This window comes from Schistocerca piceifrons, chromosome 3 (assembly GCF_021461385.2).
Source record: "Schistocerca piceifrons isolate TAMUIC-IGC-003096 chromosome 3, iqSchPice1.1, whole genome shotgun sequence".
In the NCBI taxonomy this organism is placed as follows: Eukaryota; Metazoa; Arthropoda; class Insecta; order Orthoptera; family Acrididae; genus Schistocerca; species Schistocerca piceifrons.
This window is the reverse complement of record NC_060140.1, coordinates 884,461,655-884,489,352: the sequence shown is the minus strand read 5'-3', so window position 1 is coordinate 884,489,352 and position 27,698 is coordinate 884,461,655. Positions and strand designations below refer to the sequence as shown.

General features: G+C 41.7%; 1 protein-coding gene across 1 annotated transcript; it reads left to right on the top strand.

Annotated features, from left to right (window-relative positions):
- Positions 1-71: 71 nt before the first annotated feature.
- On the top strand, positions 72-6,523 carry LOC124787875 (gastrulation defective protein 1 homolog). Its single transcript, XM_047254848.1, has one exon. It carries the CDS (start codon positions 216-218, stop codon positions 2,205-2,207), a length of 1,992 nt encoding a protein of 663 aa, XP_047110804.1. The 5' UTR covers positions 72-215; the 3' UTR covers positions 2,208-6,523.
- Positions 6,524-27,698: the final 21,175 nt, after the last annotated feature.

Here is a 27,698-nt window from a genome sequence, read left to right as displayed (position 1 = left end):
GGTCACTTATATCGATCAAGTGTGTCTCGATATCGGTGTGATCGAACATCGAAAGTTTGTTGATAGTCTTCAGGACTAGTAATGTTGAGGGTAGAATACTGCGATGTGTTTTGTGTGTAATGTGTGTTTTGATTTGTGTTCATGTTGAGATGAACTATCTCATGTAAGCTACCTGAGTTATACAAATAAAACACTCATTTTGCAACAGCATCAAAATGAAGAGAAGCAAAGCTATAATATTCGGAAAAATAAATGCAGATTGTTTACGAAATCCAGCAGAAGAAACCAGTGCCGTAAAGACAGTGGGCACTTTCGGTACCTTTGGTAACAATCAGAAAAACGATACAACGAAAGACGAGGAATACAAAGACACGGAGGCGAAAGGTATTTACGAAGTAATGGGTTTCGGTGGTTTTGGGAAAAAGTCCAAGCAGTTCGACATCGAGGAGATGGTCACTGAAGCAACGGAGACTGCGAGAATAAGACACAAAGATGCAATTGAGAAAACTACTGACAAACTGAAGCCACTTTCTCTGTCAAATGATCCGTCAGTTCCTTCGCCTAACGACACTTCCGACAGTGAATCAAATGAAGACGACTTAATTGGACCTCCGGTGCCAAAAGATCTGTCATCCACGCAGGATGATAAAACTGAAAAATTAGGAGTGGACTCCAGTGCCGAAAGAAATGATGCCGTAGACAGTAGTGATGAAGACGATAGCGATGACGAGCAAGATCTTACAAAAACTATACCAATGAGTCATGAAGTAGAAATGCTGCATGGTTCAAAAGCTGTCACATCTGTAGCGGCTGATCCGGCTGGTGCCAGGCTAGCTACCGGTTCCATCGACTATGAAATAAGGTTCTGGGATTTTGCTGGCATGGACGCTTCTTTGCAAAGTTTCCGAACTTTACAGCCATGTGAAAATCATCCAATTCTTAGTTTACAGTACTCCATCACTGGTGATGTTATTTTAGTAGTGTCAAGTTCATCACAGGCGAAGGTACTGGATAGAGATGGATTCGAAGTTATAGAATGTGTCAAAGGTGATCAGTATATAAGCGATATGGCGAGAACAAAAGGCCATACAGCTTCTCTGAATGGTGGCTGCTGGCATCCAAAAGTAAGGGAAGAATTTTTGACCTGTTCTCAAGATAGTACCTTACGTCTTTGGGACATTGAGAAACCAAACCTCCACAAAAGTTTAATAAAGTGCCGAGCACAGAATGGACTGAAAACTGCACCAACTGCATGTGCTTATAATCGTGACGGAAATTTGATTGCTGCTGGTTGTATTGATGGGTCATTGCAGATGTGGGATCACCGGAAAATGTTTGTCAACACTACATTAATGCTCCGTGGTGCTCATCAGAATGGTTCTGAAATATCATGCATTTGCTTTTCATATTTAGGAAATTCATTGGCCACTCGCAGTTGTGATGATACCATGAAATTGTGGGATATTCGTGCCTTCAAAAAGCCTCTTACTGTTTTTGAAGACTTGTTTTCCCGCTATCCAACGACAGACTGTATGTTTAGTCCTGACGATCGTATGCTGATAACTGGAGAAAATATGAAAAAAGACAGTACATCAGGAAGGCTGCTTTTTTATGATACCTCTTTATTTACAAAAGTTAACGAAATCTCTGTGACAGATTCTCATGTGATAAGAACACTCTGGCATCCAAAGCTAAATCAGATATTTGTTGGCTGTGGTAATGGGACTGTGAAAGTTTACTATGATGAAAAGCGCAGTCTTAGGGGCGCTAAGTTATGTGTAGTTAAAACTCACAGAAAAGTGAAACAAGTTGGTGTGGTTGCTGCTCAGCAGATATTGACGCCCCATGCATTACCCATGTTTCGACAAGAAAAGCCAAAGTCAATAAGAAAACAAATGGAAAAGGATAGACATGATCCTGTGAAGTCGAGGAGGCCTGATCTGCCCATTTCTTCTGGACAAGGTGGCCGTGTCGCACAGTCAGGTGGTACTCTTAGTTCGTATGTTATACGCAATCTAGGTTTAAGCAAACGTGTGGAAGATGACCAGGATCCACGAGAAGCCATACTTCGCTTTGCTAAAGAGGCTGCAGAGAATCCATATTGGGTTTCTCCAGCTTACTCAAAGACACAACCAAAGCCTATTTTTCAGACTGATGAGGATGATGAAACAGAGGAATCTACATCAAAGAAACAAAAGACAGAGTAAATGATTTATCATTATATGTTGTCAGTGAGATGTTTATGTAAGGTGGTAGCACTTGTGACTGCGTGTACTATACGTTGAGACTTTTCACAATGAACTGCCACCATTGTTAATTTTTGTGGCACAATACTATTTGTGGGTGAGTTACCACATCATATTTCTCAGAAAATAATTCTTTATTGAGAAGGAAGAGTTTTATGAAACCAACTATCAGATTATATCAAATCTTACATGCCTCCACTTCAAAATAGCTTTTGTAAATATGTTATGACAGTTCATTGTACTCATAATCTTGTAATATTGTTGTATTTATGCATATAAGTTTAATTATAAACATACTTTGTATGATGGAATATTGGCTGTTAACATATTGTTGTGCTACTATAAAAGAAAAATAATAAATATGTAGCCAGTTCTTTTAGTATAATAACATTAAAGAGGTAGGTCGATCTATGCTAAAACTAAAGTATCAAAGAGGATTCATTGTATAATTATTTATTCTCTAGAGACAAATACAAGTTTTCTTTTGGACTGTGGACATATAATTCACATCCAAATTTTTGGGAACAGTTACAAAAGCTTCAGTTTACAGGGTAAACCTGGACTGTACTGACAAAATTTTAGAAGTTGTTAAGAGATGTTGCATGAGTATCTTGGTATAAGGGCCCATGGTCTCCTGTGGCTCATGACAGAGTAATTATGTTTGTTTGATATCTCATCCCAGTTTATTTCTGTATCTGTAATGGTGGGCTCAAGACATTGAAGAAAAATAAACCTAAAAAAGCATGTTCTATAGTAACTAGTTGAGAACAAGGGACAAATGTGATAGAGCCTTGTTGATAGAATGAACAGAGAAGTAAAACAGGACATCTGCAAAGGGAAAAATGAAAACTTGGGGGAAAATGTTAGGAAGTCGATTAATGCATGGGGGTCACAAAAATGGCGGCACCAAGGAAAATAGTTGTAGGACTGATGAAAGAAGTAAAAAAAAGAGCAAACATCCTGAGTGTTGGTCAGGCAGAGAAGCATTTTAAAGGCCTACTAACAGAAAAAAGGACAGCAGTACAAGGAAATAAAGTGGGAGGTACAGGAGAACCAGGGCGGTGAAGAGGTAGAGAAAATAACTACAAAAGAGGACAGAATGTGACTACATAAATGAAAATTGTGCATTTGTCCAATGGAATTAGTGAGGTATGGTCCAAGCATTCTGTATGAACTTCTAAGTAAGTTATTTAATCCTTTGACTACCACTTTTATTTTAAAAACTTATGGTTATTTTAATTAGTCTCTTATTCAGAAGTAACAATATGAAAAGAGTATTTCCCACCATTTCATTTTCCAAGGGGTGGGTGATAGGACTTGCAGGATTATTCGTAAGTACCTCCAGGGTTTCAGAAGATGACTGCGCAAAAACTACAAAATGTACGAAAACAGATGTGTCAGTGGACAGAGCATCTCTCCAACATTGGAATTCACACTACAGTTGCTCAGTGTTTGCTTTGTTAATGATGTCACAAGTATCAGTTCATGGGTGCATGTTGTTAATGTGTCTGTGATGGTACAAAGGCAGTTAGCTCTGTGAATCTGGTAATTGGGTTGCCTGTCTGTAGGTGTGAACTAATTCAATGGGACAATATGGAGACAAGTGTAAATAATGAAACTTGAGGACAGAACAGCCTGCAACTGCAAACTGTAATTACAAGAATTGTGCTAATCATTAGTTGGCTTCCCTGTCACCGATGGAGCATTGATACATAGCAGTAACACGCAACTAATTCCAATTGCTTCTCTGATTACCTCCCGTGAGCAACATCTGTCCCATAATAGTCAGAGGTTTAATTAATGTATGATATATGGGGAAGAAATTCCAGCACAGTGGAACTTAGCGTATCTAAACCCCATATATAAGAAAAAGAAGCATGGAAGTTTGTAGCAGTTGTTATGGCGTAAGTGTCACAATTCAGTTAGCTGGCTGTACAGGAGGATTTTAAAATCAAAAATGGAGAAGATTCTAAATGAAAAGGAGCAGAGTACCTTTAGAAGAGGCAGCTCATATGTAGATAACATCTTTACCCTAAGACAGATCATGGAGAAGAGAGTGAAAATGGAATCTAAGCAATCATTTGGTCTTCATAGATCTTGATAAAGCATTTGACACAGTGCCACTAAAGCTATTATTAAGGTGCTGTGCTTAGGGGAACTGCCAAAAAATTATGCAAGAAGTATTACAAACCTCTACAAGTTGGCAGAATTTGTTATTAAAGTGGGGAAACAAATTTCTAGAGAGGCCTTCAGAATAATTAAAGGGCTCAAAAATGAGTTTGAAGGTTAACATTCATTGATACAAATCCACAAGACCATGGAAAGGGTGGCTAAGGGGTGTCCAAAAAACAATGGAGAGAAGACAATGAGGAAGAATGGTGGGATCAAGGTGTTTGGCGGCAGAGATGCTGGATGCAGCGACAGCTGTAGGACCCCCGCAACAACAAGAACATCATCTGTAATGCAGTGCAGTTGTAAGTGGTATAGGAAGCATGTATTGTTTGAAAACAAATGTGTCCCACTCACTCACAGTATTTTCTGTTGACAACAGTGTTGCCCAGTTTGCTCTTCACCCTCAAAATTTCATTCAGGACTGCTTGGTTCTGTCATAGGTTTGTTTTTCCAAGAGTGTTAGTTGTTCGTTAACAGCAGTACACATCATTATGGATAGCTTCACTGATAAAGAGATGGCCATTATGCATCTCATGTACGGGTTCACCAAAACCAATGGAAGAGCAGACCGATGATGCAATGCTGATCTGTCCACGCAGTGACAGCAATCACATTGCAATACTTTTGCATCCGAGGGTTGTTGCATTACTCCTTATTTTGTATTGTTCATTTTGGTGATTGCATATTACAGGCATTTTTTATTGTTTTGAAGGTATGTTCACAGAGAGAAAGATAATTGGGGTAGCAAACCAAGTAAATTACATTATTCCTGTGTAATTAGTCACCAAATACCATGGATCCCTTATGCTAAAATACTTAGAAAATATCCCCAAACAACCTCCAAAATTTCGATGCTGAAGTTTGTGTTCGGCCTGCATATCAGTCAGTTATAAGTAATGTTGTACAATCAAAGATAATACTCTAAAGTGAACTGCTTGTAACAAACTGGTACATCCTTGAACAATGGTAGTGATAGCTTCTCAATACTGACATTCTGTATAGTATTCTGTCTTATCAAGAAACACAAGTCTTAAGAAATGAAACATTAATAGGAACATATTCATAAACTGAATAGCCTGTTACTATAGGACTTTTAATTTTAATTATTTGTGTTGATAAATACTGTTTTTGTCAGTTCATTCCCCCATTATATCCTCTGTCACAGCCTTCTGTGTATAGTTTTGTGTGATAGCCATATGCACAATTTTTTAGTGTGTGGTAAAGACAACAAAGAGTTCCATTACATCAACACACATTTCACTCAGAATTAGATACAGATATCATGTGGGAGCAAGGGAATCATTTTGAGTAGAAATCTTATGTGTTAATTTAGAGAGTTAAGCTCATTTGGTAGTAGCATGATAATAGAACATAACAATCAACTTATGAAAGAAGTTAACATGATCAAATTCCTGGAATTAAATGTGGACAAGAACTTAAGCTGGAATACACATATTGACTTCCTATCAAATAAAATATGCAGTTTTGCATTTGTGATGCAAATACTAACAATTTCCACTGACCTGAGTACATGAAAATTTACTAATCATAGTTATTTTGAAGCTGTTATCAGATATGGTACAATTTTCTGGGGAAGTTCAAGTAACGTATCTCGAATACTGAAACTGCAAAAGAAAATTGTCAGATAAATGTGCGCTATACAGCAAGCAGAGTCTTGTCGCCCGTTATTTCGAAAACTACAAATCCTAACTGTTCCCTCCATATGCATTTGTGAAATTATAATCTTTCTACGCAGCAGACAAAAGTTATTTGAGGAGAATCATTTTAACCACACATACAACACAAGAAATAAAAATAACTTTATGCTACCCGCACACTAGTTGCAATTATATGCATGGAGTCTACAGTATACGGGGATGACAATATATAAAAAAGTTAATTGGCAAAAAGATATTTAATACGAAGGCAGAAATTTTAAAAATGAGACTACAACAGATTCTGTGGGGAAAATGCTGCTATACAGTAGCAGGATTCATTGAAGATGAAATGATAATTTAGCAAGGGGTAATTAAGTGTTAGATTTTATTGTATGTACACATAACAAATTTGTATTATTGTAATGCTGTTTGTTAACATCAGCTGTTCTGTGTTTATTGTGAAATTTTATTGCAATTTTGATGTGTCTCCTGTACCTGAATCATATGATTTAGATTATGTAAGTTATGAGACAAATAAACCACAATAATGTAAGATCACTGTGCAATCTGTTAGTTGAGTAATTTTCTTCAAAGAGCACATTGGCCACTTTGGAGTGCTATAGATGTCGAACTAGTACCCAGCAGTCGTGATTCCCCACTGCTTATCAAATTGATGGCAATGGGTATTGTGTTTGTGCCAGTTAATTGTTTGGAATCAATAAGGTGGAACGGTGTGCAGATGTTACGGAATGTCTGTCATGTTTGGATGCACTCATGACCACATTGAGAATTAATTGCCCAATTTGTTGGCATATCAGTGTGTCTACAAGGAATGGTGTGCCACTCGCAACTGTGTATCGTGGCATAAGGACAGTTTTTCTCCTGGCATGGCATTAAAGGACTTTCTCTTCATTCACTATACTGTTCTTTCACTGATGTATCTTCAAATCCACTGTTAGTTTCCTTTCCAGTTTCCCCTTGAAAGCTGCTTTTCGTTGACTATATCTCATCTGGTTTCAAAGTATATCCTCACAAAGTAGCATAGTGCATCAGTTACTACAGTGATCTGTTCCCAATGAGTGGGTTTCAGACCCCAGTCTAGTATTTCCGATGTAGGTTTGCTGTACTGTCCTCAGATAACTTCAGGAAAAAAAGCCACTAACATATTAGTGCAAGGTGCAGGCAATTTCTTACCTCCACTCTTCTCCTACTGATTTAGTGTGTCATCTTTTTCATTCTTTGCTTGTGGGACGTTCAGCTTGTAAGTGTCCTCCCGTAAAATAGTCGTGTCTTTTTCTTTGGAAGCTGGAAACTCTAGTTCCAGATGCTCATGCTTCATGTCTTGTGGGGCTGCTGATGCATTTTATGTAATTAGGCAATTCATTAATCTTTGTTTATTTGGTTTTGTACTGGGCAAGGGGAAGAATAACAGGGTAGGGGTGGATGAAGATGCTAATGCTGCCTGTGGGTATGTGCAGAGAAGTGGTGGGAATAGGATAGGACTGACAGCTACAGCATCAAGAGGCTGTACTTGGGAAGGATGGAAGTACAGGAAAGGGCTTGTAGGTGCATTGGTGGAATAGGCAGAGAAAAGGAGAGAGGGTGGGGGGGGGGGGGGGGCAGGGGGGGGTGAGAAATGCATCTCTCATGTTATCAAACAGTGTGCCTAGTCAAAATTTTTCTTCAAATTCAGTAATTACTATAAAAATGCCAATTTAATATGTCTATAATTATTAATATTCATTTTCCTCATAACCTACTACATCAGTCACTGCCAATATTGAACTTCAACAACAACAAAAAGATTCCGTTATTGATAATGTAATGTAAATGGAAAGATAAAAAAATCTATTCACCAAGCGGTGGAATTTATGATTTAGCTTGTACAAGCTTTTGGAGCACACTACAACAATCAGTTTTCACAAGAATATTTACAGTGAGTGCTCCAGCCCTGAAGTCCAAACACTGTAACACTTCATTCTCCCTATGTTTCGATGATTAAAAACAATTAAAGCACCATATGTTGCAAATTTTACAAATGTAGATGATGAGAATACTGTCTGGGAGCAATGTTTCCAGATAAGCGCATTAGAAACTCTTTTGAGTTTTGCCATGAGCAAACTTCCTATCTAGGTAAGGATTCGACAGGCACCTATATGTAGGCTTGATAGCATTCATTACACATTCAGGAATGCATTTGTTGTCAGTATAGAAATTGTTATTCCGCAGACTGTTGTGAAATGGAGTGTAGCCAGAAAACATTGAATAACATAGGTTCTTTTTTCACCACCATTGATACGAATTCAGAAATGTAATATTGGGGAACTGCACTACTAAATGGAAGCAAAATCTAAAAATGAAATTGTTGATCACATTTGCACACACACACACACACACACACACACACACACACACACACACACACACACACACACACACACACACACACACCCCTAACGTAAAGCAAATCTTGTTGGGGGGCATGTTCAACAGCAACAGACAGAGTGCTTATTAAGCAGTATTGCCAACATAGAAGGTTGCAGTTAACTTCGCAGATCACATGGCTGCTTTCGCACATGGCCCTTTCTTTGGTTGTTGAAGATGTTGTCATTGATTATGACTAGGTGAAAGGGGAGGGGGGGGGGGGGCTTGGGATTGTGGGTGGTTAGCAAGGATTCGTCTAGATAGCCCATGAATACGTCAGCATAAGATAGAACCATACTGGTGCCCATTGCATAGTGACCAGGGAAGGAGATTGTAGGTTTGGAATCAATGAGACATTGGGAAAGGCAGTGTTCAGTAGCAATCAGATCATGGGCACTGGGGATACTACTGTAGAGAGAGGTGACATTAACAGTGACCTACCACAGCAGGTTGCTGCTCATATCAGATGCAGCTGCAGTCTTGCCTTGCAGAGCATATTGCTGCTCACGTCAGATGCAGTTGCAGTCTTGCCTTAGCAGATGCAACAGTAGGCACATTTTTGTGTGTATGTGAGTTGTTGGTATGTGAATGTGTGATAAGTCTACTTATTTCCTTATTGTTGTTATTCCATCATGGTCTTTCCATTGTTTGTACTTAGTTTTGTGTTTCATTTTCAAGTAGGGTCTACATTTTTCTGGGTATAGCACTTGTGATTTACTTTTTCTCAGTAAGATGTTCAACATAATACTTTGAAGCCACAAATAGGACCCATGTACAATCTGCGTGGTAGAATTTTGCACAGGGAACAACTTAATCATAGCTAACACTTGGTTTAAGAATCATGAAAGAAGGTTGTATACGTGGAAGAGGCATTGAGACACTGGAACATTTCAGATAGATTATATAATGGTAAGACAGAGATTTAGGAACCAGGTTTTAAATTGTAAGACATTTCCAGGGGCAGATGTGGACTCTGACCACAGTCTATTGGTTATGAACTATAGATTAAAACAGAAGAAACGGTAAAAAGACGAGGGCTAGTAGAAATCCTTGGGTAACAGAAGAGATGTTGAATTTAATTGATGACAGGAGAAAATATAAACACGCAGTAAATGAAGCAGGCAAAAAGAAATAAAAAAGTCTCAAAAATGAGATGGACAGGAAGTGCAAATTGGCTAAACAGTGATGGCTAGAGGACGAATGTAAGGATGTAGAGGCATATCTCACTAGGGGTAAGATAAATACTGCCTACAGGAAAATTAAAGATACCTTTGGAGAATAGAGAACCACTTGTTTGAATACCAAGAACTCTGATGGAAAACCAGTTCTAAGCAAAGAAGGGAAAGTAGAAAGGTGGAAAGAGTACACAGATGGTGTATACAAGGGCGATGTACTTGAGGGCAATATTATGGAAATGGAAGAGGACGTAGACGAAGATGAAATTGGAGATATGATACTGCGTCAAGAATTTGACAGAGCACTGAAAGACTCCCTTCTTGCAGCAGTGTACCATAGGTCTCTAGAAGAGCGTAGTGTTCCGAAGATTGGAAAAGGGCACAGGTCATCCCCACAGGAAGGCACATCGAACAGATGTGCAGAACTATAGACCTATATCTCTAACGTCGATCAGTTGTAGAATTTTGGAACACTTATTATGTTCGAGTATAATGACTTTTCTGGAGACTAGAAATCTACTCTCTAGGAACCAACATTGGTTTTGAAAAGATGATCATGTAAAACCCAGCTCGCGCTATTCGTCCACGAGACTCCAAGGGCCATAGACACGGGTTCCCAGGTAGATGCCACATTTCTTGACTTCCGCAAGGCGTTTGATACAGTTCCCCACAGTCATTTAATGAACAAAGTAAGAGCATATGGACTATCAGACCAATTGTGTGATTGGATTGAAGAGTTCCTAGATAACAGAACGCAGCATGTCATTCTCAATGGAGAGGGGTCTTCCGAAGTAAGAGTAATTTCATGTGTGCCGCAGGGGAGTGTCATAGGACCGTTGCTATTCACAATATTTAACATCAGAAGTTCACTGAGGTTTTTTGCAGATAATACAGTAGTATATCGAGAGGTTGTAACAACAGAAAATTGTACTGAAATGCAGGAGGATCTGCAACGAATTGACGCTTGGTGCAGGGAATGGCAATTGAATCTAAATGTAGACAAGTGTAATGTGCTGCAAATATATAGAAAGAAATGTCCTTTATCATTTAGCTACAATATAGCAGGTCAGCAACTGGAAGCAGTTAATTCCATAAATTATCTGGGAGTAGGCATTAGGAGTGATTTAAAATGGAATGACCATATAAAGTTGATCGTCGGTAAAGCAGATGCCAGACTGAGATTCATTGGAAAAATCCTAAGGAAATGCAGTCCGAAAACAAAGGAAGTAGGTTACAGTACACTTGTTCGCCCACTGCTTGAATACTGCTCACCAGTGTGGGATCCGTACCAGATATGGTTGATAGAAGAGAGAGAGAAGATCCAACGGAGAGCAGCATGCTTCATTACAGGATCATTTAGTAATCACGAAAGCTTTACGGAGTTGATAGATAAACTCCAGTGGAAGACTGCAAGAGAGACGCTCAGTAGCTCGGTATGGGCTTTTGTTGAAGTTTTGAGAGCATACCTTCACCAAGGAGTCAAACAGTATGTTGGTCCCTCCTATGTATATCTTGCGAAGAGACCATAAGGTTAAAATCAGAGAGATTAGAGCCCACACAGAGGCATACTGACACTCTTTCTTTTCACGAACAATACAAGACTGGAATAGAAGGGAGAACCGATAGAGGTACTCAAGGTACCCTCCGCCACACACCTTCAGGTGGTTTGCGGAGTATGGATGTAGATGTAGAAGTCGAAACAAGGCCCCAGGTGTAGACAACATTCCATCAGAACTACTGACAGCCTTGGAAGAGCAGGCCCTGACGAAACTCTGCCATCTGCTGAGCAACATGTATGAGACAGGCAAAATACCCTCAGACTTCCAGAAGAATGTAATAATTCCAATCCCAAAGAAATCAGGCGTTGACAGGTGTGAAAATTACAAAAGTATCAATTTAACAAGTCATGGCTGCAAAATACTAACACGAATTCCTTACAGACGAATGGAAAAACTGATAGAAGCCAACCTCGGGGAAGATCAGTTTGGATTCCATAGAAAATTTGTAACATGTGAGGCAATACTGACCCTACAAATTATCTTAGAAGATAGATTAAGGAAAGGCAAACCTACATTTCTAGCATTTGTAGACTTAGAGAAAGCTTTTGGCAGTGCTGACTGGAATACTCTCTTTCAAATTCTGAAGGTGGGAGGGGAGAAATACAGGGAACGAAAGGCTGCTTACAATTTTACAGAAACCAGATGGCAGTTATAAGAGTTGAGGGGCATGAAAGGAAAGCAGTGGTTGGGAAGGGAGTCAGACAGGGTTGTAGCCTATCCCCGATGTTACTCGATCTGTATATTGAGCAATCAGTACAGGAAACAAAAGAAAAATTTGGAGTTGGTATTAAAACCCATGGAGAAGAAATAAAAACTTTGAGGTTTGCCGATGACACTGAAATTCCGTCATAGACAGCAAAGGACCTGGAAGAGCAGCTGAACGGAATGGACGTATCTTGAAAGGAGAATATAAGATGAATATTAACAAAAGCAAAATGAGGATAATGGAATGTGGTAGAATTAAATCAGGTGGTGCTGAGGGAATTAGATTAGGAAATGAGACAAAGTAGTAAATGAGTTTTGCTATTTAGGAAGGAAAGTAACTGATGAAGGCTGAAGTAGACAGGATGTAAAATGTAGACTGGCAGTGGCAAGGAAAGCGTTTCTGAAGAAAGAAATTTGTTAATATCGAGTATAGATTTAAGTGTCAGGAAATCTTTTCTGAAAGTATTTGTATGGAGTGTAGCCATGTATGGAAGCAAAACATGGACAATGAATAGTGTAGACAAGAAGAGAATAGAAGCTTTTGAAATGTGGTGCTACAGAAGAATGCTGAAGATTAGATGGGTAGATCACATAACCAATGAGGAGGTACTGAACAGAATTGGGGAGAAGAGGAATTTGTGGCACAACTTGATCAGATAAAGGGATCGGTTGGTAGGACATGTTCTGAGGCATCAAGGGATCACCAATTTAGTATTGGAGGGCTGCGTGGAGGGTAAAAATCGTAGAGGGAGACCAAGAGATGAATACACTAAGCAGATTCAGAAGGCTGTACGAGGGTTGTACCAAAAGTAAGGTTCCCAATGAGCTTTGAGGGAAGGTGCTAGGCTAAATCTGACAACAGCGCCTTGCGCAGTGGTTCTACCTCTGTTGAGCCCGCCCAACCACGATTCACTATATCGCTTACTGTTGACTTGGCAGCTGTCAGAGATGAAAGTGTTGATCGCCGCTCCCACCAAGCGCGAGGTTCAAACAGTAATCCGGTTTCTCCATGCAAGGAAGTTACCACCCATGGAGATTCATCGGCAACTGATTGAGGTTTATGGTGAAGAGTGCATGTCCATTCAGCATGTCGACAAATGCTGCAGGGCTTTTGCTGAGGGTTGCACGGAAGTTCACGATGAAGAATGGAGTGGATGACTGTGGGTTTTGGATACAATTGTCTAGAAGATCAACAGTGAGCTGCTCAAAGATTGGAGGATTACTGTCCATGAACTTGTTGAACGCATTCCTGAAGCTTCCCATGGCACAATTGAAAGTACTTTAACAGAAACGTTGGGTTATCACAAGGTATGAGCTTGCTGGGTCCCCTGGATGCTGTCTGACAGACACAAAGAGCAACACCTTGACTGCTTGCAAGTTTCTTCAACAATGTTAGGGGGGAGGTAACAAGGAGAAGTTGTTGGACTCTATCGTCATGGGAGATGAAACATGGATGTTTCATTAGACCCCCGAAACAAAACAACAATCTCGTCAATGGCGTCACTCCAGTTCACCGCCACCAAAGAAATCCAAAGAAACGCAGTCAGCAGGAAAGATTAAAGAGACTGTGTTTTGGGATCGGAAGGGAGTACTCCTCGTCGATTTCATGCGACCTGGGATGACAATAAACTCAGACAGATATTGTGAAACATTGACCAAACTTGGGCAAGCAATCCAGAATCGCTGGAGAGGACGAATGAAGGAGTGAATAGAGCTCCTTCACGACAATGCTCGACCCCACATCGCTCGTCTAACACAGGAGCTTTTGAAGAAATTTGGGTGGACTGTCATGCCCCATCCCTCATACAGCCCAGATGTAGCCCCCAGGGGTTATCACCTCTTCCCCAAGCTAAATGAACACTTAGGTGGCAAACGCTTCAAGAGCAACGATAAAGTCTGAGAAAAGTTCACACGCTTCCTCAACAGGTTGGCGGGAGATTACAAAAGCTGGAGCACCGTCTTCAAAAGTCTCGAAAAAAATGGAGACTCTGTTCAAAAACAGACAAAAGTGTAAGGTTTTCAACGATGTATAAATTAATAATATTAAACAATGTTTTCTATTTGTAAAAAATATGAGATTCTTACTTTTGGTACAATCTTCATAGGTTGCAGTAGTTACTTGGAGATGAAGAAGCTTGCACAGCATAGAGTAGCATGGAGACCTGCATCAAACCAGTCTCTGGACTGAAGACCACAACAACATACAGTACACATTTATTGTCCATTTTATTTTGTAACACAATTTCAGTACATTTTGCAAAAGATTTTGATCTTCATGTTGGATATGAGTGATTTTGGAAGCAGATGCGAGCATTTTTAATGACTGTGAACGCATTTTGAATGTTAGATTTTCTACGTAATTACTCACCATATTCTAGAAGATCAAATCCAATGGAGTTACATCAGCTGAATGAGGAGGGCATACTGTTGAAGAAACATGTACTGTGTGACTTGTCTGACTGGTGCTACATGCTGAAGGAGTATACATTCAGTAAGGATACAGTTCTGGGAGTTATGCCCCTTTGTGTGGGGCTACAATTTGTGTTGTGGAGACATACTACAGACATGCCCATACTCCATTTGGCATTGGAAGAAATGACAGAGCTTCAACATTATTATTCTTCTATTGCTCTGTAGCTCACTATTCTCTTAGGCTTTGTGACATCTTTCATGTTTCAGAATCTTGTAATAAGAGTATATAGCAAAATTTACAAAGTAGAAATAACGTTCAGATACAAATACACACTGTATATAAGGTACAATACATATGTAGAATTGTGGACAGTTGGGAAAGTGAGTCTCACCGGAAGCGTGCAAGGGATAAGTCCCTGCAGTCGCGCTATTCATCTGTGTCCTCGGTGGCTCAGATGGATAGAGCGTCTGCCATGTAAGCAGGAGATCCCGGATTCGAGTCCCAGTCGGGGCACACATTTTCAGCTGTCCACATTGATGTATATCAACAACACCTGTCGGAAGCTGAGGTTTTCAGTTAGTCATCATTTATTCCAGGGAAAAGCTGCACGGTCATCAACAGTAACTGTTCTTTCGAGAACAAGTTACTATCTTCGTATATACAAATATACACATTTTGTTTCACTTTTGAGCCTCTTTATATGCAATCAGTGTCATCAAAATTAACAATAGTAATAATAGTACAAACTTGGGCAAATGTCATTAAGTATTACAAGAAAATAATGCAAGATAGGCACACTGCATATCTCAGTAAGTGACGACAACAACAAAAACATGCCTAATACAGCAATTACAAGATAAATGAACCATATAGTTAAGCTACTGATAAGGTGATTAGTAATTAAACAGATAAATGAGAATAAGTACATGAAACAGTAATAAAATAATTACACAGTGTGGCATACATAAAGTTTGTTGTTAATTTATTGTTCATTTTCGTAAGAAATGTGCCCAAGACTGATTATTACTAAATTATAATTAACGTTTGTTAGCAAAGTACAGTGTAAAATTTCATCCCCCCCCCCCCCCCCCCTGATGGAGGTTCCACAGGGAGAAAAGGAGACAAACTGATTTGGGGTTAGTGTATTGTTGCGGCGGTAAGTTCCACCTTGCTCACTTAATATTACCAAGAACTATACTGGGATCAACAGCTTGTCAACAAAGCTAATACATATCTAAATGTTCCCTTTAAACAAAATGGAATTTGAATGATACATGGACATTTTATTTCATTTTTAATTATTTCTTCTTCTTCTGGAGCTGGTACAAACATAACAGCTTGCCAGCTGGCATCAGGTATGAAACTGAAAATCACCAAATATTCGAAAACAAAGTAACGGCTTACTTCATTAGTCAGTCCTTCTACAGTTTATCAGAATGTCTGAGCTCAGAGATACTTTGATTTCTCCAGTACAGGTAGCAGAAAACATTCTGTGTAAAGTTACGTAATGCTTTGTTGGAAGTATTACGTAAAAACAGCAGCTTAGTAGTATAAGAGGAGGAGCAGTATCTTTTTCCAAAGATGCAGTTTTTATCATAGTGGATTAAAAAATCGTAATTCAGAAGTAATTCCTATAACTATGAATATGAGTAGATCAGAAGTAGTCTTTGGTAGCTGCTTTTGCCTATTAATGTTTGATTGGACTCCTCCTACGTTCCTGAACGTCTCCTTCATGTTGGGATGTACAGAACATGATGTATGTATGAATTAGTAAATATTCCAAATATTTTCTTACATTGTAACGCCTCCAATATTTTATACTTCTCTAGGCATGGGCTTCCCTTCTGCCATCATTAAAATTATTGCATGCTGTTTAGATTCATGTAAGAATGAATTGCTGTCATTGGTTTTACTGAGGAGGGGGATTAATTCAAGGAATTACCTATTAGGATTCCAACGAAAAAATGTAAAATGGTGTGAAAATAATAGTAAATAACAAAACTGCATACCACAATAGCACTCAACTGTGGTGTTATTAGCATCTAGTCATGTGTTGTATCAGGAGAATAAAAGGCAAAACTCATCTCTCTCTTTCATAGTTTAAGAATCTCCTAAACAGATACATGGTCTTGCTGAGTTGATGTTGCGAATGGCTGACAGCAAGCCATTGCATTTTCCAAGGACACACAGCTCTACTGTATGGTTTAATGATAATGGCATTCTGTTAGGTAAAATATTCTGTAGGTAATGAGACACTTTCACTCATGCTGTGCATGATTTCAGAGATCATGTGTCCATACGGTTCACAGGCCCGCTTGTAGAAGCCACCTGGGTCCACCTCCTGGAATGCTTTGGTGAGCAGCCAAAGAAAGAGTATTATTTAAGTGATTGAAAATGAGTGTTCAGCCAGTTCTGTAACCTGTATTACTGTTGTCTAGTCAATGTGTCCAGTGGTACACACAAACTGCACTTCATTGTACCTTACATTTTGGTCTATAAATTGTGTTTGTTTTTGCATAGCAAACTTTGCAGCAATCAAACAATGGAAAATCCAGGATGAAATGTAACAATATTAGAGAAGGAAAGTTGCTACTCACCATATAGCGGAGCTGCTGAGTCGCGATAGGTACAACAAAAAGATTCATACAATTATAGCTTTTGGCCATTAAGGCCTTTGTCAGCAATAGACACACATTCACACACACAGTCACACAAATGCAACTTGCACACATGTCTGCAGTCTCAGACAACTGAATCCACACTGCAAGCAGCAACACCAGTGCATGATGAGATTGGCGACTGGGTGGGAATAGCAGCAAGTGAGGGTTATGATATCTCTGCATATCAGTGTCAGTATTAAGTCACCTGAAAACAACTCGAAGGGAGAAATACTCCAGTCTATCATTGCCCAGCTGCAAACTTTTGTGGAACAACAGCAGGCTCTTGACACTGCTCTCAATCAAGTGGCATATGCGTATTCACCACAGGTTACTCTTCAGTCAGTGCAACCATTGCCCTTTCTAGCATATGATGACTCGGCTGAAGATTGGGTCTCCTACAAGACATGCTTATGCCAACATTTCCAGGTTTTTTCCGTGGACGATGCAAACCTGTGTAGGGCTTGCTTTCTTTCTTACCTTGGCTTTTGCCATGCATTTCTCAATTGTTGTGTCAGCTTGTGCCTTTGCAAGAACCAGGCACTTCATCATTTGATGAAATGTGCAAGCTTCTCTCAACCGCCGGCCGCGGCGGTCTTGCGGTTCTAGGCGCTCAATCCGGAGCCGCGCAACTGCTACGGTCGCAGGTTCGAATCCTGCCTCGGGCATGGATGTGTGTGATGTCCTTAGGTTAGTTAGGTTTAAGTAGTTCTAAGTTCTAGGGGACTGATGACCACAGATGTTAAGTCCCATAGTGCTCAGAGCCATTTGAACCATTCTCTCAACCTATTAGTGTGACAGAACTCAAGTCATTGCGACACATGTAGAATTTTACCATTGTCAGAAACACCCAAACCAGTCGTACAAAGCATGGTGAGATGGTGATAATTATAGCCTCTTAATTCAGCCAGGAAAGAAAACTAGGAAGGGCTGGACCAGTGGAGATTTTACACACTTCTGGTAGAACACAAATTTATTTTACACAGTTTCAGTCGCATAGCATCCAATAAGCTTTATTATTTATTTATTTATTATTTATTTTTAATTTACTGAAAGACCAAGTAATGAGAAACTCATTTAAAATTCAGTGCCAATTTAAATAATTTACAGAAAATTTAAAGTTATCTTTACCCCAAGATGACTTAATATTCCTTAAGGCAAAACCCACTCCATGTAAGGCAAAGATTGGAATAAGGCTAAAGCCGCAATAAAGGCAGATGTAAATCTAAACAACAATAACAGAACAGATCAAAAGAGCTGTAACTATCAAATGGTGATAATAAAGCATGATTTAAACTTGACTGATAAAAAAAAACCTGAAACCATACTTAACACAACAAAAAACAATTTAACACCAATATGCAGGCAAGATAATTTTAAACCCAGAAAAACATATCAATTGATTTTTAACACATCTTCCAATAACACAAGAATAATTAAGTTACAACGGATTAAGGTATATTAACAGAATCTTCCGTTGGTTCTTGGTAGAACAACATTATAATAAATGAAAGTATATGTTGGGATCCCAGTGCACATAAAAATTCGCTTAAGCTGAAGACCACAAGATAATGGATCCAAATTCAAAATTATTCCAAGTGTAAAATTAACTTGAACAGGAACATTAAGTAGTGTGGCTGCAGTGGGAAGAAACAGCACAGAAGACAGACAGTGGCAAGAGCTGCATATGGACTCCAAATGACATAAACAGCCAGCTAAGGAAGCAAACGAGCTGTGAGGAAGTGGGACCTGATCCTGGATGACACATACCAGCAGTGGAGTACAAAAGATTACTAACAACATTTCCTGTGAAACAAATAATTTTAACTAGATAGAATTCCAAGACAGCCATACATCAGATAAATAACTCTTAGGGCAGAATCAATTAATCTGAGCTCTTACCAAAAATCATGACAATTTAACTGCTTTTTTAGTAAGTTAACCAAAAGATTTTAAAAACCAGCTACAAATATTTTTTAAAAAATAATTTCAATGATAAAACAGTAACATCAGAGAAATTTTGCTTTCCAGCAAACCATTAAAGCAGCCACAATGATACTCACATGACATTCAAAGTGCATCTGTACACACATTGGTCCGTAGTGGTTCAGAGAGAACAGATGCATCCTGGAACAGACTAAAATTTATCTGAGCCACTTAAATAGAACAGATGCACTATACAATTTCTTAGACAGCAGAGGCCTTTAGCATTAGCTAAAGCAATTATAAATAGACCAATGGAACAACAAAGCTGATACACATTCCGACATGAACAATTAATCATCCATGGTAACTGTTAATACTGAACATTTCACTACACTTCCAATTGAAAATTACATTCTGAAACATGACACTTTAGACTAGCTAAAGGTTCACAAGTGCCACAGATACATAAGCTTAGTACATAAAAAATTATGATTATTAGCCAATGAATCAGTCTAAAATGTCTAACAGATATTACAATCACATTGCCCTTCAAATACCTGGAGTGACGAGCATCAATAGCCAACAAACAGAAGGAAGACAGACCAAAATGACAGAGAACACTCACCTGACACTCGGCACCCTTCTGATAAATTGCAGCATAAGCACATTGGTACTCGATAAGTTACATGGGTAACATGACCCCAATATAGGTTGCCCACCATCTGCTAAGACTGCGATGTAGAGGCCACACGTTATAGTTTTGTTACTCAACTCATACTACCAACCAAACCAGTCACCACATCCAGGGCCGCCACATGTAACGGGACGGCCTCCTCTAGCATTACTTTTTCTCAACAGTAGTTGTTGATACCAGTATTATTTTTAGAATTTTGGGTCGGTCAATATTAGCTTAGTTGATTTTCTGAAAACTTTCATATAATTTTATGCACAGTATGTTATATTTCAAGCTAAAATTTGTGAAAAGAGATTACTTTATAAAATATTTTAGATTTGTGGCGTAGAGCGCCATAAATATCGATATTTGTTCTGTGCGTAAGTGTGCTATCTTTGAGGAGAGGGCTTTGGGCAGGATGTTGGACGCTAACGGCAGTTAGCCTCCGGACTTGTATCTGTGTAGAAGCTAAGTGTGAATAAATCTGTATCTGAGAGAATTCTAGTTGTTTACCTACAAGTATTCCATATTCCCTCACTGGTGACCCCGTTTTTGTGTAATACGCGTCCGAGTTACCACCCGAAGGTTATTTACGCACCTACCGCGTCGGGTTTCTCCGCGATCACAAGGGCCTATGTTCAGCTCCAGACAATGGCCTTTCAGCATTCACCGCCGCCCAGATTCCAGCAACATCTCTCCAGCACCCCTGCCGTCGTAGTGACCATGCCGCAAGAATCTTCGGAATCCTTCAGCCAGAACATGCAGTGGAATTCATCGAGTGCCGCCAGTTTCTTCCAACCGCCAACGGTCGTGGACTCTGGCTTTGTTAGCCTGGACCTTCCCACGTGTTCTCCACAGAGTGTTGGTCGGAACATTCCTACTCCTGTGTCGAACACACAATTCAATACAGTTTGTGGCGTCAAGCGAGGTTTTGCTACTTTGGAAAATCCAGTAGTAAATTAAAACTCGAATCAGTTCCCGCCACGTGTATATCCTTCCGCGCCGGCTAGTCAACAGGTGTTCAATGCTCGCCAAACAGCAAATATCACACCGAGTGTGCGTCCTAGTGGACGTGTGTGGGATCCTTGTGTTGCTTCTAATCAAGTCAACAATTCTGTGCTGGACAGTAATTACTCCGACATCTACAACCAGCCCCACCACTCACAGTTGAGCGAATACTGTGTGCATAACGGACATTCACCGGCGTACTTAAGCACTTGTGGCTTCTCTCCGAGGTACCACGTCAATGAGAATGCACATTTTGACTACGATCCTCACACCGTTTGAGCGTCCGTCGCTTCTCAGCAGCCCCCCCCCCCCCCCCCAGCGTCAAGTGACTTTCGCGATTCCCGCATTACGGGACGCGAATAATTTGGACTCGCAATCTTCTGCATGCTCTACTTCCGTCCGAAGTAATAGGCGCACCTCCGCAGTGACTGCAGTGCCGAATCTGCCGAAATTACCAGACTTCAAACCCGCTCACCCGGAGTTCTGGTTTAACCTTGTTGAGCAAACATTCAATGTCTGTGCTTTGGACGATGACGCACGCTTCGCCTGCCTCATAAACCGTCTTCACGACCGCGTCGATTTAATTTATGATCTGGTCAAAGCACCCCCCCCCCCCCCCCTATTAGGGAAGTATGCTGTAGCGAAACAGATGATACTGGAGCGCGTCTCTAAAACCAGGAGAGAAAATGTGCGACAGCTCATCTATGAAGAGCGTCTCGGCGACAGGTCTCCGTCCCATCTGTGGTGGTGCATCTGTCTTCTCGTCGATGAGCAAGTTATGCCTGATGACACGCTCGCAGAAATCTGGACTGAAAAGCTGCCTTTGTCTGTCCAGACTGCAGTCTCTGCGTATGAAGACAGGCCAGTAAACGATCGTTTACGCGCCGCCGACAGAACATACTCCACCAGGCAACGTGAGCTCCGTGCACTGCATTCGGGATGTGACCTCACTAAGACGCTTTCTGACGCCACGCCCTTGTCTGGTGCTGCTAATAACAAGTTTGTTAAACTAGCCGCCCTGCCTGCACCTTCAACTCCCCGCAACGACAGTGCATTGGCCTCTGTGGAAGACTCTGAGGCACATACTCCGTCACCTAGCAACTACCCACAGGAGCACAGGCCCGCCCAACCTTACTGTTTCTTCCACGCGAGATTCGGGGAGCAAGCTTGCAAATGCCAGTCACCATGTTCTTACCCAAACTCCAACCGCAGGTAGGCTACAGTGCCACCTCCTGTGATGTAAACAATGGGCACCATCCCACGTTGCACTCCATTGCGGACAATAACAGTAAGTGTGGTCGAGTCTATGCTCGCAATTTACAATCAGGTGTATGTTTTCTGGTAGACACTGGCGCAGACGTCTCTTTGCTGCCGGTTCGCCTAGCAACCAATAAAGTGCAACCACACAAAACAGTACTTCGTGCAGTGAACTTGTCTACCCTACAGTGTTCGGCTTCCACTTTGTATACAGTGAAACTTTCGCGTGAGTGCAAGCTGGAGTGGACGTTTCTAGTGTCAACAATTGAAGAACCTATTCTCGGAATTGATTTCCTCAAGCACTATCAGTTGTCACTAGATTTTGTGCAAAATACTGTGTTTTACCCCCCCCCCTCCCCTTAACAAACATATTCCTTTCACTTCGCCGAGTGACAGTTCGGCTAACACCAAACATGTGTGCTGTGCTAAGAAGTGTGTAAACCTATCCTTGGAGCTGCAATCTTGGACAAACAAGTGGCTAGTGGTGGCTAGTGGAGTGTGCCAAGTCTTCGAAGTTGCGGATGGAACATACAGAAATGCTGCTGCATCTCCGCGACATACACCACGAGTTGGCCTCCACACAACAACGCCTCGTGGCACTACAAGCAGACAACTCGTCGGCTACAGACAAGGTCTGTCCATGCCAATCTGGTGTTCCCGTGCCCGCACACATTAACGACAATGTTGTGAACTCTGTAAACTGTGTCAGCACCCCCTTTTGTAATGATAGGGTATGCCCGAGTGCTCATGCTCCTTGTGTTCCGAATGGACAATTAACTTGCCAAGCTCGTGGCAATGAACTACGGCCATCTGCTGTTCGGCCACGCCCACTTGTGTGTACAGCGCTCGTAGCGGCATGGCCCGCCACCAAGAACCAGTGTACCAACCTCGCCCATGTTAACACGTGTGCGGCCTTTACGCAGCCTACGAGCGAGTGGCACACTTGTACTTTCGTGCCCTCAGCGCCACAGCTTGGCCCGTCCGCCACTGCCTGCTCCGCTTCATGGACATCTGACTGTCGTGCCACGCCACGTATTGCAGTAGTCACTAATGGCACAGTTCATCGGTTACATCTAACCGATGGGCCGTCCATATCGCAACGCCCACGCCGCCTCAAGCCGGAATTTATGAAAATCGCAAAAGAACAATTGGACAATCTGTTACAAAAGGGAATAATTGAACCTTCTTCCGGTTGCTGGGCTAGTCCTATCCTGTTTGACCAAATGAAAGACGGTACTTGGCGTATGGTCGGAGACTATAGGCGTTTAAATGCCCGCACCATCATTGATAAATATCCAGTCCCACACATTGCGGACTTCAATCATGCGTTCGCAGGTGCAAAGTACTTCTCTGTTTTGGACTGTAAGCACGCATTTCATCAGATTCCTATAGCTCCGGAGGATATTGAAAAGACTGCCATGACCACTCCCTTTGGGCTGTTCCAATACAAATTTATGCCATTTGGGTTGAAAAATGCCCCCAAAACGTGGCAGCGTTTCATCAATCAAACTTTATCCCATCTAGACTTTTGTTTCGTATACATGGATGACTTATTGGTTTTTGCTTCTACTTTGGAACAGAGTGAGGAGCGTGTTCAAGTCGTGACAGATATTTTAGCAGCCGCTGGTACTGAACTGAACAATAAAAAGACTCAATTGCACCAGTCATCCGTCACATTCCTAAGTTATGTTGTGTCATCGGACGGTCTGACACCACCACAGGACAAGATCAAGCCTGTTCTTGAGATGCTACGCCCTCAGATCTATAGGGAATTACGCAGGTTCATCGGAACAGTTAATTATTACCGGAAACACTTGCCAGCCGCTTCTGCGGTGCAGGCTCCTCTCACAGATGCTCTCGCTGGCCCACAAACTTCTGGCACCCGCCAGGTGCCATGGACACCAGACATGGACAAGGCATTTAATGAACTCAAACAGCTGTTGGCCTCCGCTGTCACTATTGCTCACCCACGGGCGGACACCACAATGTTTATCACTACTGACGCTAGTGACAATGCTATCAGCGCAGTACTGAGTCAGACATACAACGATGTTACGACCCCCCTGCAGTTTTTCTCAAAAAAGCTAAACAACACGCAGAAGAAATACTCAGCATTCGACAGAGAATTACTTGCAGTTTACGAGGCCATAAGACACTTCAGAACTGATGTTGACGGACGAGATTTCTATGTGCTCACTGATCACAAGCCTTTGGTTCCTGCCATAAAAAATCCTGCGGCTGATCTGCCCCCACAACGCTTTCGTCACATCGATTACATCTTGCAATTTACAAATGACATTCGCTACATCCGAGGAGCGGACAATGTGGTCGCTGATTTTCTCTCGCATGTTGCTGCTGTCACAACCTTAATTGACTTAACGGACCTACCTCGGTTGCAATCGGCAGACCCCGATACCATGCAGTTAATTTCAGACCACAGCTCCTCTCTCCAACCGGTACGCTCTACTTTCCCTGGCATATCTGACTTAGTGTGGTGTGATGAATTGACTGGCACGTTGCGGCCATTCATTCCTAAGCCCCTTCAACGCCAGGTCTTTGACAAACTACACACATTAGCACACCCCGGTGTCAAAGCTTCCACCCGTCTGGTAGCTGAACAGTTTGTCTGGAGAGACATGCGCCATGACTGTCAGTCTTGGGCAAGGGCATGCATGGTGTGTCAACAGAACAAAGTTTCCAGGCACACTTCTCCACCCCTTGGCTGTTTTGCCCAACTGCCAGGCCGGTTTCACCATGTTCATGTTGACCTCGTAGGCCCTTTGCCCCCCCTCTGAGGGTTTCCGTTACTTGTTTACAGCTACTGACAGGATGACTCGGTGGGCTGAGGCTGTGCCTATTCTGAACATTACCTCTGAGACAGTAAGTTGAGCATTCTTAGATTCATGGATCTCTAGATTTGGCTCACCTGTTTACCTCACCACTGACCAGGGGCGACAATTCGAGTCTTCAGTTTTCTCTGACTTATGTAAAATGTGCGGTATTGTCAAAATTCATACTTCTGCATACCACCCCCAAAGCAATGGGCTTGTCGAGTGATGGCATTGCACCTTAAAGTCTGCCCTGCATTGCCATGACTCACTATGGACAGAGGCACTGCCCTTCGTGCTTCTTGGCCTTCGTGCGACTTTCAAGGAAGACCTCAAGGGTTCCGTAGCCGAGTTTGTGTATGGCCAACCTCTGGTTTTGCCTGGAGAATTAGTCACTCCGACCCCACTTCCACGGCCCTCTGAACTCCCTTCACTTCTCGAGCGGGTGCGCTTGCACTGCAGCAAAATTCAGCTGCCACCTCCGGCTGCTCATACACCTCCGCGCGTGTACGTACCGCGCACGCTAGACTCTTGTGAGTATGTGTTTCTCAGAGACGACTCAGTCAAAGCCCCGCTTCAGTCGCCCTACACAGGTCCTTACAAGGTCATCAAACGCTCTGAGAATAACATGGATCTCCTCGTAAAAGACTCTGTAACCACGGTCTCACTCAACCGAGTGAAACCAGCTTTCATTGAGCCTCAGGTGAACCTCCCTGATTCTGCCCCTATTTCTCCCACTCCTGCTTCAAGCGGCCATCCATCTTCCCACACCATGCTTTGGGTATTGATTCTCCACAGCATGCTTCTCTGCCGAGCACTACTCCTTCTCCGCGTTCATCTAATTCGAGTGGCCAATCTTTTCGGGGCTTCACTCCTCACAGCCCTCGCAGTCGAACTGCCAACCACTCTGATTCTACCATTGTGTTACCATCTTCGTGTGACAGCTCTTTGTCACGCCGTTCAAGCCACGCTGGCTCCTCATTGCCTTCGGTAACGCTCCCTCGTCTGTCAGCTGATCGCCCGAGGTTGTCTCCTGCGCAGTCCAGTGCACCTGCCACCCTCCTCTTAGCGATGCTTCCCCCTGCCATGGCTTTCCCACACCTCCCTGCCTCCCTACCATTGCTCGTACAGGTGCCATCCAAGAATTCACAACACATGTGCACCTTGATGACATACATAAATTATCTGTTGTCGTAGATGGCGATACGGTGTTTGTGGTACTCGCGTGTGACAATATTGAGGGAGGAAGTGCAGAATCTCGTGTGGTGCGCCGCTTTAAAGTGAGCAGAAGTGCTGCATGTGGCAATTTGCGTGCCTTTGTTAGGCCTTCTGGCAAGGTGATTCTCCGCCTGCCGGCTGACGAAGTGCTACACCTCCTCTCCAGGACGGGACGCCGTCTTCAGCCGCCGGCGTCGCTTGCTGACTTCACCGTCGACGTACCGGGCTTCACCTCTCGGTCTCCTACCAGTCGACCGCTTCCGCCTGACGCAGAAGAACTGTGCGTTACCTTCCTAACTTCTCACCCCCCCCCCCCCCCCATTCACAGGGACGTACTCCATACTGTGCGAGGGGGGGGGGGGGGGCTATGTGGCATAGAGGCGCCATAAATATCGATATTTGTTCTGTGCGTAAGCGTGCTATCTTTGAGGAGAGGGCTATGGGTAGGATGTTGGACGCTAACGGCAGTTAGCCTCCGGACTTGTATCTGTGTAGAAGCTAAGTGAGAATAAAGAGAATAAATCTGTATCTGAGAGAATTCTAGTTGTTTACCTACAACTATTCCATATTCCCTCAGATTTGATGTTATAATCGGTAAGTACTAGGTCTGAATGTACAGTTAATTTTTTTTTTTAGAAATATTTGAAATTACTGTTTACTATCTTTATTTCTGGATTCATTTATGAAATACTAATCTAAATTAATAATGTAATGAGAGCTAGTGGGAATTCATTTGTTAAGAAAAATTGTAAACCTTTTGGAATATTGTTTTTTCCTGATGTGATAGGAATTATTTTTGTTTAATTTGTGTGAACAATGTAATTTTGGCTTTGTTAACGTGAAAAATCAAAAGAATGTGTGATAAACTTAAATGTGAGAAAGAATATTTATGTAACAAAAAACTGTGCAGCAACAATCTTCCAATTCATTTAGTTAAAACAAACTGTGAGGACCTGATGTGAGATTTTCAGCTTCAGGAATCAGACTCCTAGACAAGAAAAACTGGATCCATCTTAATATGACAAGCTAAGTGAACTTGAAAGCTTATTGTAATCTTCACTCCTCTCAAAATCTTCACAAAGACTTTACTTATTAATTACTTGGACTGGGCATTGTTTAATGTGGGCAATAGCTGGGAGAAGGAAGGATGGGGGAGATTTCACACACCAGAGTGTGCTGCACTCCAACAGCAACATGTTAGTCAAAGATCACAAGAATAGTGATATCAATATCAATACATTGCGAGAAAGCCACCATGGCTTAACCTTGACCACCAAAGCTCCTATGCTGCACTCTAGTGTGATTCAGGGCTAAAACTCACAACTTTCCATCACCTGGCTAACATGTAAGCGAGATAACTTGCCAGTTTTTAGGTTATGCACTAGTAAACTGACTGGGCTCAGTAACTGAAGAACCCAACAAGGACCCAAAAAGAGGTGATGGAATTTACCAGAGGGTTCTAGTTGCCATCCTCAGCCCATGGTGAAGTTACATATAAACACCATATCAGCAATTTCAATCTTACAGGGGTGCCTGCTGTGGCTATAGCTAAGATGCTGCCTCCAATGCTCTAAGTATGTGTTCTTCATAGCCGTACTCGAATTACTTTCTACAATACCCAATTCAATCTTGTCAGGCAAAATTTCATCAAGAGACTATAAATTGGCATGGACAAGTTAGTAGGGTAAGTGAACATCAAAGAAGCTGAGGTAGCCTAATAGCTTTATACTGAGTGTTATTAAATGCAAAATTAAGTCATGGAATAGAAGAGCCACTGTC